Consider the following 12,032-nt stretch of genomic DNA (forward strand, 5'->3'; position numbering starts at 1 on the left):
CTGGCTACCTTGACATACTTAGTTTTGACTCTCCTGCAAATGCCGTCTTTGCTGACTGTGTGCTTGTGTTAAGGTCCATAACATGTTAGAATAAATGCAATGTTTGTCATTGGTAATGCCATGATGCTTCTGCAACCTCATTCCAGATGGCCCACTGAAATTTACAGCGCTAACTAGCTGGGGAAAGAATAACACTTCCTCAGCGATAATATATTGTGTGTTGAATATGAGGAAAAGGCAGCATCCTAAATGGAAGCGTTTCTTTGAATGACGTTATTTGGACGCCATCATCTGGATAGGTTAGTCTTGAACATTCATTTGTGGTTTTAGGCTGAACGTTCTTCTTTAGCCCTAGCTCAAGTTGGGGTCATGGTGGTACATGAGCTCTGAGGTATCTTTCCTGCAGCTACTTTTAGAAATCAGCTAACTTAAACCAGTACATGACTTGTTTGAAACAGGTGTCTGACTGTGGTGGAAAGAGAAGGTCGGGTAATAGATTTGGGAGGTAGATGAATGGAGTACTGAGCATCCGACAGACAATTGTGCTTGTCAGTATTCTAGTGCTAGTCTTGCTGCTTTGCAGAATTTGAGTGGATGAAAGGGAACGCCAGGAGAGGGATCTGTGAGGGCAGCCCCAACAATTGCTCTTGAGCATCATCCTTCTGTGTTCAAATGCTTCAAATGGAAATGTAGCACTACATTGAATTCTCCCTTCTGAAGCTTATGGAGAACACACAGTCTGCCCTTTTACATGGATCCTGTTCTTAGACGTATGGATCAGCCTAGAGGGACTAGAAGAATCCACATGGATGAAAAACAGATCCTGTGAAAGGAAACCAGGTTTTGTTGATATTTCCTGCTGCTCCTCTTTCTCTTTTTGGGTTTAGAGCAGGGATGGAGAACATCAGAACTAGGGTCTGAATTATGGCCCTCCAGGTATCTTTGTCTGTCCCCCAGCCTCTTCTTGGTCCACGTCGCCTATCCTGAGGCTACAGCCCTCTGGCTCTGCTTTGTGCCCCCCATGAGTGCTTTTGCCTGGCTGGAATGTAACATTGAACTATGATAATGTCTCTTGTTTGTGTGGGTGGCAGTTAGAGAGATGTGTATGGGTATTGGTGTATGTAGAAACTTCTGGTTTTTATTGTACAAAGATAAGTTTTGTTGCTCTACTCTTGTTTGCTTCTCCCCCTGCCCAACAGGTGAGATGTGGAAGGTTGTCCCCAAAAGGTTGCCCAGGTGGGAATTAGGCCCTGGGACTGAAAAGGTTCCATCACCTCTGGTTAGAGAGTATGAGAGCCCTTTGCAGAAAGGATCCCAGCATCAGTCTTGGAATACTATTTTTGGACCTTGGTCTATATTTCCTCCTCCTCTTCCTAAAATGCACCCAGCTAGAACATTTTAAGGAGTTCAGAGGTCTCTTTGATGGACTTTTGAATCCTACAGTGCACTGCCGCCGCCTTTCTGTTCACTTTGGAGTGGGCCTTTTTATATCACAGAGGCATTTATTTATTTTTGGCAGAGATTGAAAACACCCCCCCCCCCCGCATAGTGTCAGGGTTCAGGCTGGGCTGTGCTCAACCATCCTGCTTGTTCCCTCCTACTGCTGTGCTGCTCTCCAAGCTACCAGTCTCACCCCTTGTAGAAGGAAGCATTGGATGGTTGGGTGACCCTGACTGCACTAAGAGGATAAAGCTATGGTGGTTACACTTGCTTTCTCTCTTCTAGCTGAGGACCTGTAAAGAACAGAAGAGACCCCAAATCCAGTAGTTCAGAGAGCTGTTGTACAGAGGTTTCAGGTGTTTCCTCCCTAAGCGATACAATGTTGGCCATTTCTCCATCTCTCTCTCTCTCTATCCCCTGCACCTCTACACATTTTCTAATAAACAGACAGGGAAATCTAGTGTCTGCATTGGCAACAACTAAAACACATGTTCAGATGTTCTCTTAAGTCTGTTATTTATATTAGCCATATAAGCATTAGCATATGTTGCTTTCACCTTTGTACGTAGGAATGGAGTGCTTTATGATTTCTTAACATATTTGTAGAGGTCGTTTTTCTTGCAGGAGTGTTTGGGTTTGTTTGGTTTGTTTGTCTTTAATTGTAACGTTTTAACATTAAAATAAAGCAGAATGAAAAGGTGCATTGGAGTGATCCATATATTCAATAATATTCATAATTACTGCTAACCTAATTAAAGCCTGCATGTCAACAAATTTTCAACGCCTTTCGGTGTTGTTTGCATTATAATAATGAACTGGCTAATTTGAGTCTCTGCTGTCTCTGGCTTCCTGAATCCTCCAATTCTAGTATGCCGGCTGGATGATGGCAGAAGCTCTGTGTAGAGTGTGTCATAATATAATTAAGAGGGCACAAGTAGTTGTTTTCAGTGTAGTGATGGATATTGTATATTTCCCTTCTTCCTTGCTCTGTGGCTTTCTGCACCTCTCTTGAAGGCCCCCATAGCTACAAATACACAGCTTCCTGGTTTGTGATCATATGAACGTGATCTTATGTGATCATAAGAAAATAGCAAGAACCTGCTGGATCAGACCAGTGACCCATCCAGTACATCATCCTGTTCTCATAGTGTCCAACCAGCTGCCTATGGGAAACTTGCAAGCAGGACATGAGTGCAACAGCACTCTGCCCACGTGCAGTTCCCAGCAGCTGGTATTCAGAGACATACTGTCTCTGACAGTGGAGGCAGAACACAGCTATTGTGGCTAGTGGCCATTGATAGCTTTATCCTACACTGATTTGTCTCATCCTGTTTTAAAGCAATCAAAGTTGGTGGCCAACTCTACTAACTGTGGGAGCGAATTCCATAATTTAAGTATGCACTGTGTGAGGAAGTACTTCCTTTGTCCGTCCTGAATCCTCTGTGCTGTAGGACTGCAGTTGGCAACCTCAGCAGAAAAATGGTTTTCCACCACGGTCCTACAGCATGTGTCTCTTGGAGCAAGCAGGGTACCTGAAAGACTGAGATAGGAAATGAAGTTTCTGATCTAGCTCTGTGGAATGGCAAACTCTGTGATCTCAACCAGTGTCTGTCCAAGCACCTCTGATTTTAAATGAAACAAACAAACAAAAAAAAGCTTACATGATACAAACATGTTTACCTTATCATGTCCACATATCTAGCCTTGCAGATATTCTCCTGTTGTGAATGGCAGACAGCAGAGAAGCAAAAGCTGTTAGGAGCCCGTCCTATTCTTGAGTAGGACCCTGGCAGAGACACATGCCAGACTGGCATGTTCTCTCCCTCCTGGTCGATCGTTCGGGAGCTTCAAAAGCTTTCTTCTGCCCGAACATCACAGCGACTGATGCCAACAGACATCAGCACACTTAGGGATCTGCAGAGTGTTCGCTGTTTGCGTAACAGAACTCAGCAATTCAGCATTTTGGCTAATCTACTTTATTTACATATAAACATACATGGAGCACTGCAACATGGCTCCCTCTCTCTCTAGCATCAGGCAGCAAAGAGAGAGAACAAAGGACAATAGTCCCACTTCATGAAACACAGCAACACAAACATCTTGTCTCCATCACTTCCCACACTGTGGAGTCAAAACATGCACCATCATGTGATAGACAACAATCCTATGACTGCAATCACGGAGCAGGAATCTTAACAAAAGCCTGGCTCTGTTTTTGTGCTGATTAATGATAATCTAGTAATGTTCATCACTCTGCAAACCCTAGCTTAATGAAAGCTGGTGGCATGAAGGGAGGCTATTTTTTGCTAACAGGCATGTGGGAGAGCATTTTTAGAGCTGGCAAAAAACAGCAAAACAGAAAGTAATGATTGTTATCTGATTTGAAATATATTCTGAGTTGTCAAATAGAAATGACTCTTCCTTCTTTGCGTGGGTTACTTCCAGCATCTGTCGGACTTGCATAACTCATAACTAAATGTGTGTGTAGCCTCCAACCAACAGTAATGAGGTTGTGGAAATCTCCTGGATAGATTCTTCTCCTTCCCCAGCCTCTGCTGCTTTTTGTTTTGTTTCTCCTCTTAGAAAACAGCTAAACCTCATAAATTGCTGTCTCTGAGGGTAGCCACCTGCAGCTTTCCTTCTCCCCTGGAGCCGAATTTGAGCCAAGGTGACTTGCACTAATTGGCATGGGTGGGGTGGAATCAGGGAGCAACAGGGAGCTTTGTCCTCATCCTTTCGCCTTTGGCAGGTACCCGTTTAAAATTAGAAACCTCCCATAAACAGTGCCATCTGCTGCCACCCCAACAGGCTTCCTTTTATAGCCTTTTCAGTGGTGTTTGGGAGTACCTCCTACTTCAGATACAAAATCACAACAGTGTTGTATTGGTAATGTGTAGCACTGTGGAAGTGGCTAAGGATGGGTAGGCTTGAGGGGGGTTTAAATCCACACACATTGATGCAATAAAGGAGAAAAGTAGGTGTGTGCACTGCAGAATCCCATAGGCCTCATATACCCAAGGAGAAGGTAGTTCAGGACTGAACTAAAGTACAGACTTTTTGTCCCCAACCACAAGCCCATCAAGAAAGAGGCAGCCCAGAGAACATATTCTTGACTATCACGAATTCACCGGAAATGGTTGGAAAGCAAACAGTTGCTTTCCAACCGTTTCGAGTGAATTCATTATAGTCAAGAATGTGTTCTCTGGGCTGCCTCTTCCTTTCTGGAAGCAGCTGCAACCACAAATACCCATCTTGGGTTCATATTAGCAGGCAGAGAGAAAACTGAACTCCCTGAGGGACTTTAGTCCCACCATTTAATTGGAAAAGCATTGACTGTTGGGCAAGTCTGAATGTCTCCATGCCACTGGTGATGTAGACCAGCCAGTTGGGGCAGCTGCCACGTTTGAGAGAATCCTAGGCAAGGTGCCTTCTGGCAGCCCCTGGAAGGGACAGGTGTTGGCACACAGGCAGCACCAGGGACAGTGCTTGTGAAGAAAAAGGCTGGGCGAGGCTGTTGAAGCCAGTTGCTGCACCTTCATTATCTCTCATGGCCCTGGGCCCTACCTGTGATGGGATAAGGTGCTGAGGATAATGAAGATGGCAGTAGCTGTCTCATCTGGTGGTTCTCTTCACAGCACTGGTGCATTAACTTTATTTCTTTTTAAAAGGGATACCAGTGTTGTTCATGGTGGCACTCCAGGTGCAGATGCATCAGCACCACATAGTGCTGATGCCAGGATGGTGATTAGTCCTCAAAAGGTAGTATAAGAAATGGCTTGTGAAAAGCCAATTATGAGTAGACATTGTGCCCCTGAGCTTAGGGGAAACTTTTGCTTAGCAAAAGGCCAATGAGTCTCTCAAATGGGGAGTTTTAGGAAGTGGGTAGAAAGGGAGAGAAGTGAACTTTGGCTCCCTCCTCAGTAAACTTTGGAACAAAAATGGAAAGTAGTAAAAGATAAGATGGCCAGAGCTATGATTCGGGGTGGCTATAAACCCAGTATTCCCATGGGCTCCACTGGAAAGGAGGAAAATTGTATTGGGGATTAATTCAAATTTTGTTTTTCATGTCAATTATTTACTGGATGACGGTCCTGTCTCGGACATGTTTTTCACCCTATTGTTTTATTTTCTTACGCCACAAATGCAAACAACACAATGAGCAAAATGACTCATAATAAGAACAAAGAAGCATAGAAAGCTGCCTTATAATGAATCGGGTTACTGGTTCATCCAGCTCCTTATTGTCTATACCAACTGGCAGCTGCTCTCCAATATTCCAAACAGATTCTCTTCCAGCCCTCCTTGGAGATGCTGGCAACTGAACATGGAACCTTCTGCATGCAAAGCAAGTGCTCTACCATTGACCTATGGTTTCTCTAAATGGGCAAACTTTGCACTCCCTGATCCATTTGTACCGGGTATCCATGATACAAGGCAGCACCATGGTAAGCTCCAATCAAATAGCTTTTGGCAAAGTCTGGAGAACTGAGACCTTACAGGTGCCTCCAATTAGCCTGCTCCTCCAAAATTCTTCTCTGTCTGAAGAGTGTGAATTCTTAAATGGCTTGCCGCAGATGGTCTTTCTCGCCTGGCATACTTATGCCAATGGGCAGGCATGTGTGGAGCAGGAAGTATTTGGTTCTTCAGGTGAATTGGGCTCAGGGAGAAGTGCCTGCTAAGCTCCTGACTTGGGTTCTGCATGCTCTTTTCCATTAGCCTCTGGTTCAGAATCCAGAGCCTGGTTCCATTCCTTTTCTTATCACCAGTGTTATTTACATGAAACCACTGGGTGCGATCATTAGTTGATTTGGGGTGAGGTGCTATCTGTATGCTGATGACACTCATTGCTACTTCTCCATAACATCTGAATCAGAAGAGGCTGTGCAGTCCCTGGGCCACTGCCTGGGCACAGTGGTGAGATGGATAAGGGAGAACAAGCTGAGCCTGAATCCTGGCAAGGCAGAGGCACTTTGGGAAGCGTCTCCCGTGTCTGAGAAACGAGCCAATTGCCTACCCTGAATGGGGATGCACTCCCCCTGAAGGATCAGGTTTGGGGGTGCTTCTTGTTTTAGAGCAATGATACAGTTCCCATGTCTTGCTTATGGATGTATGCAAACATCTGAAACAAGCCCACTAGTAAAAAGGCAATCTGCTTTTCTTGTGAGGTTCCTTGCCTGTATGCATAAGATTTATTAGATTCTGCAAAACAGCTATGTCATAGTATTTGCAAGCCTATTATGTAATCGTAAAACTTGCACATTCTTCCAGTTCTGAGCTATTCATAATTTCTCACCTTTCAGCTTGTGAATTATAAATGCTTTATTGTTGGAAAAACTCCACTTTGTCCCATGTGTCATTTAATTCCATGGCACAACCGGCACAGTTAGTATTACACCCCACCTCCATATGGGTTCAGTGGGATATTCTGGCCTAACATTACCATTTCTCATGAAATGTAAACCCTGGCACAGACTGTGCAGTTATGCATATCAAAGTGTCTCTGCTTCTATCTCCATCCGACTCCATTCCAATTCACCTGCATAAAGAAGCACATTGAGGTCCTCTGTTAAGAGGCTGCATGTATTCCTGGATATGAAGCATACTCCTCTTTCTGTAGAAGCTCCATATTTCCTGTGGATATGATAATGTAACTCTGCTGAACAGGAGTACTGAACACAGCTGATAGCTACAATGCTATTTTGTTCACTGCACATTGTGTGATTATAGCTAGCATGTCTGTCCTCCATACTAGAGGCTTTCCACAGTGTGTAGGTTCAAAATGAAAGATCTTTGTATGTGGTAAAGGGAAGTTTGCAAAAGCTTATGGAAACTCTTTCTTTTATGGAAACTCATTTTTCAATGTAGCCCTTTTCACTTATGGGTGTTGAAGATTTCTTCCCAGTGGAAATCTGGGAAATCTGTTTGGCTTCCTCCTAAAAATGTCTAGCGCAGAGGGGGCAGACTTGTGAGATGGTGTAGTAAATGGTACTTTTCAGACTCCTGGAAGTGAACTGCATGTTAGAATGCCACCCCAGACTTTTGTTGCAGTCCCAAAAAATAGGGGTCGTCTTATACATGGGGGCGTGTTATACACGGAAAAATACAGTACATACTACTTTTAGAGAAGCCTTTGTCTATCTTTCTGGTGTCCTAGCACTGTAGCTGCTTGGTGAGGAAAGGGTAGGTGAGAAATTTGAAGTTTCTTTCTATCTGAAAAGACAGATTTATAGCATTGGAAGGGACTCAGAGTCCCTGTAATCCAACCGTAAGCTGCAAGATAGAAAAATCCATATAACCATCACGAGTCCCTCTGATCCAGATCATCAAAACACTGCAAGCAACATTTATTGAAAAGTTCTGTGTTTTTTGCATGCAGAACTTTAAATTATTTTGGCACAGATATATGAACATGAATTGAGAGTACTAATAACAAAGGAAATGAACTGAACAGAACACATCCTTGTCTTGCACTTTCTCTTTTAGCAAGAGTGTTCACCTACTAAACTTGTGACTTTCTTTTTAACCAGTAAAAGGAGGCATTTGCTGACTACTCCACAGCTTGCCTTGTTCTTCAACACATTGCTGTAACACATTTTAATTAATACAGCATATGTCTCTGAACAACTGCTGTTGAGAAACACTCTTGCGTGTGATTTATTCTAGTGATTGTGTGCCTGAGATGATGTGCTTGCGTGCCTATGTGTTGATTATGTTAGCTGACATCATGCTGATATTGGGGTATTGGCACGCTCTGCAAAGATCACATGAGGATGGTTCTGGATTATTGCCACATTCCGTAAGGAAATTTTCTGTCTCTTATATACAGAATCAACATTTAGCCTTGGAGAGGTCAGATTTCATTAGTGGATGTACACATTTGGTGTTTGAATGTTGCAGGTATCGTGTTTGATAGTGCCTCCAATGTGCTTGCATGGAAAGAAGGCAGAATTGTGTTGGCCATATTGATAATGTGGATAGTATAGATGGTTTTCCTCTGCTACAAGTCTTATGGGGTTAAAATGTCTTTGTTGATTTTGATTTGAGAAATAATGTAGTATTCTGAAACAGCATGTTAAAATCTTGCTTGCTATTTTTTTGCATAATCAAATGTTTAAAAAACAAAAGTAAAATACAGTATTTAAAATTCCAAAATCTTTTGAATGCTTTTTTTTAAAAAAAAATTGTTAGAAGACAAAGAAGAAGTAAACATGGGGAATAACTATTCCAGTTCTTAGGCATGCTTCAACCTTTTGGCCTTCAGTGGCATATAAATATCAATTATCTGATTAGCTGTTCCAGGATTGTCTAAACTGGAAGTCACATTCTTGAAACAAAAGTATCACATCCTCATTCTTCTGGGTATGGATCTTAATTGCAATCCTCCCTCAGGTAAACATACCGTGGCTGGGATGCATTTGGTTACTTGCCATAATTCTAATCAGGTGTTCAGAACCCGCAGGAACTCATGAAGCTAGCGACATCCCATTTATGATGATTCATGATCTGCTCAGTCTTAATGTGGCAGCGGGAGGCACCCTCTGTGCAGGTAGGGTTTCCAGCATGGGTCTGGGAACATTAATTTAGCAAATCTTTGCTGTTTCCTACTTAAGCCCGGTAAGTTAGTACCTGCGGGGATCAGGCTATAGCTTATTGCAGAAGTGACTACTGTAGTTCCAGTACAGTGGTACATCGGGTTACATACGCTTCATGTTACATATGCTTCAGGTTACAGACTCCGCTAAACCAGAAATAGTGCTTCAGGTTAAGAACTTTGCTTCAGGATGAGAACAGAAATCGTGCTCTGGCAGCGCAGCAGCAGCAGGAGGCCCCATTAGCTAAAGTGGTGCTTCAGGTTAAGAACAGTTTCAGGTTAAGTACGGACCTCCGGAACAAATTAAGTACTTAACCCGAGGTACCACTGTACATTGTACTGTACATGCTGAGATTGGAGCTAATTTTTAATTTTCATTTTTGAACTTTTTGAACTTCTTTCTGAGAGGAAGAAGCTGTGTTATTGAATATATGTGTTGGACAAGGAGTGCAAGTGGAAATGTGTTTGTTATATTTATATCTTGCCTTTCCTCTAAACTCAGGACTATTATTTGCACCCAAAGCAACCTTGTTACATTTCCAAAGCGAACTAGTGAGGTTGACAGCTAGCGGAGATTTGATATTGGGAGCCCTGCATTCAAACCTAACACTCTCTAGCCATTGTACAACACAGCTTTAGAATTCTTTTGCAGCCTAAGCTGAATTATGCCATGGAACGATCGCCAGTCTCCACAGCTACTATGACATAATAGTTAAGATGGAGAATCCAAAACTTGCCATAAGCTCTCTCTGAGTGCAGTCCTCTCCTCCAAGGTTAAGCGTGTAGAGGATTGAATCCTGTCTCAAAGGATAATATCAACCTACCTTACAAAGTGATTGTAAAGCTTATTGAGATAATGTATGCCAAGAGCTTTGCTATATCAGTTCTAAATACTGTACTAAAAATGCCAATTATTAAAAGAGGATTAGTAACTAGTATAGAATATTGAGCTACATGGTAATTTTTAACAGGAGTTTGCAGATCAAGCCTTGCCCTGAAATTGATCTTTGATGAAATAAACAACTGTTACTTATGTGAGTTTGAATTAAACCACTGATGTTGCAAGGCATAAAAATGCAAAATATCCTCGTTTAAGCACTTTGCTTGTTGTGTTTAGGAGTTTTAGTGCCTTGCATAAAATGTAGGAAGATGGAGAATAAATCACAAATAGCATCTTGTTCTCTCCACGAAACATTTCGGCCCAAATGTTTAATACATGGTATTTAATGATGCAGAAGGAATTGCTAATCTAAGTAGCAATGGTGCGCCTGCTGTAGCGGAGCAACGTCCAGAGTGTGAACGCATCCCTGGAGAATCCAGTTGTGTGAATGTTTAGCCAGTTGTTAGTAGCCCTGGGATTTAATGAGAGCAACTTTCGAAGCTTGGGAAGGGAAATCAGTCTTTGCCTTTTAAAGGATCTTGTCACGACTCTGATGTGAATGACTATGCAGAGGCCCAAGACAATTTCCCATATGCGACACATTAGCTGGCAATTGGCGGTTGATTGCCTGAAATGAAGCAGAAGGGAAATCTGAAATATAGACTGAAAAAAAAAGAGTACAACAGTGTTCTGTGGCAAATATTAAAGGTGCAGGATTGGGAATTGTAGTGCTAAAAAGGAGTGGAAGGATGAAGAGGGGATATAAAGTTCAGTGGGAGGCTTGGGGCACAAGTCAACATGCAGTAATGGTGGGCAGTAGAAACCAAACTTGAGAGATGGTGGGTAACCAAGCAAAAGCAACCAGCCTTATTTTGTGTCTTCCAAGTTCTGGGAATGCTTAAAAGCCAAAACCAGAGAACCTAGACTGTTGTGGTTAAGTAGATTCTGATACATCTACACGCTTGGTTTGTCTTTATCGTTTTGGATAGTTGAAGTTTTTTTTTTTAATGTAACAACAATAGCATCTAAAGGAAAAAGCATACACAATATATATACTAGCTTGGTAAATGGCAGATCCATATGCTCAGCATAGCACCAGAGACTGTGGAAGCAGGAGGAGCAATGTGATTTTGAGGGCTTTGCAGACCTTTTTGCCACACTTTCCATTTACAAGTGAGCAACACATGAAGAAGGCTTGAGTTAGTGGTAAATCTTGGGGATAAATTTTATGAGCTATGAATTCTTTTACACTATTAAGAAGTAATTGATTATTACAATTATTGTTTTTTAAAAGCTTTTATTTTGCATTTCAGAAATCCCTCTGTGGCCTCCAGTGACACTCACCAACTCAGCAGGAAGGTTCTCCAACCATCTCAAGGTTTTCTTGTAGAAAAGGGCTGTGTTGCCCAGTGGGCAGCAGCCTTTGTCAACCAGGAAGAATGAGAAGGAATGTACCCCTTTATCAGATGGCTCTCTTTGTGGTTGCTACAATGGGATATCCCTCCAGACGCTCTGCTGTAGATTTGGATGCCACACCCCGAATGACAATTGTCTATAACGGTAAAGAAGCTCTCCAGGTTTGCCTTATTTATCATGAATCACTTAGCTGGGCAAGTTTGCAATGTTTATGAAGAAGAGAGATCTATGTGCCTAAATGGTGATGCTTCTTAGCTGCATACATCTTGGTATGCAAATCCCATTCTCTCTCCCTTTGTTATCTCAATGTTTGAATTCTGAGCACTTATTTACATGATTTCAGCTTTCCACAGTTACTAATGTATGTATTGACAACCTCCTGGTGTATATTTGCACAAGAAGGCAATTACACCGACTGTTTTGGGTAACCTATACTTGCTATGAATGGTAAAGCCCACATAGTTTTACCTATTCAAAATGTTTTTCTTTGAAATTGTTTTCATGGCCAGTTACACTGAAAGTGGAGGTGGGGAGCCCTTGTTAATCCAGAGCCTCTTGATCTAGTAAACAAATCTTAGTGTGAAGCAAGTTAGCAGAGACTTTCTCTGTAAACAGGCCTGCAAATATTGCTGTGAAAGATCCCTCTACTGCACTGATGCAGCCTGTAATGTGCAGGAAAAATTGCTTTGATGTTAGGGGTGGATG

The 12,032-nt window shown here is 42.4% G+C and overlaps 1 protein-coding gene across 5 annotated transcripts in view; it reads left to right on the top strand.

The window, feature by feature from the left end:
- Positions 1-12,032, top strand: part of SEMA4G (semaphorin 4G) — a 98,744-nt gene that overhangs the window by 33,583 nt on the left and 53,129 nt on the right. For all 5 annotated transcript variants that reach the window (XM_053389379.1, XM_053389380.1, XM_053389384.1 and 2 more), the window contains one exon: positions 11,225-11,471. In XM_053389379.1, coding sequence (XP_053245354.1) covers positions 11,351-11,471 — 121 coding nt within the window. In that variant the 5' untranslated portion in view covers positions 11,225-11,350. The remainder of the gene's footprint in view (positions 1-11,224; positions 11,472-12,032) is intronic.

The sequence above is a fragment of the Podarcis raffonei genome, chromosome 5 (genome assembly GCF_027172205.1).
Source record: "Podarcis raffonei isolate rPodRaf1 chromosome 5, rPodRaf1.pri, whole genome shotgun sequence".
Taxonomy (NCBI): Eukaryota; Metazoa; Chordata; class Lepidosauria; order Squamata; family Lacertidae; genus Podarcis; species Podarcis raffonei.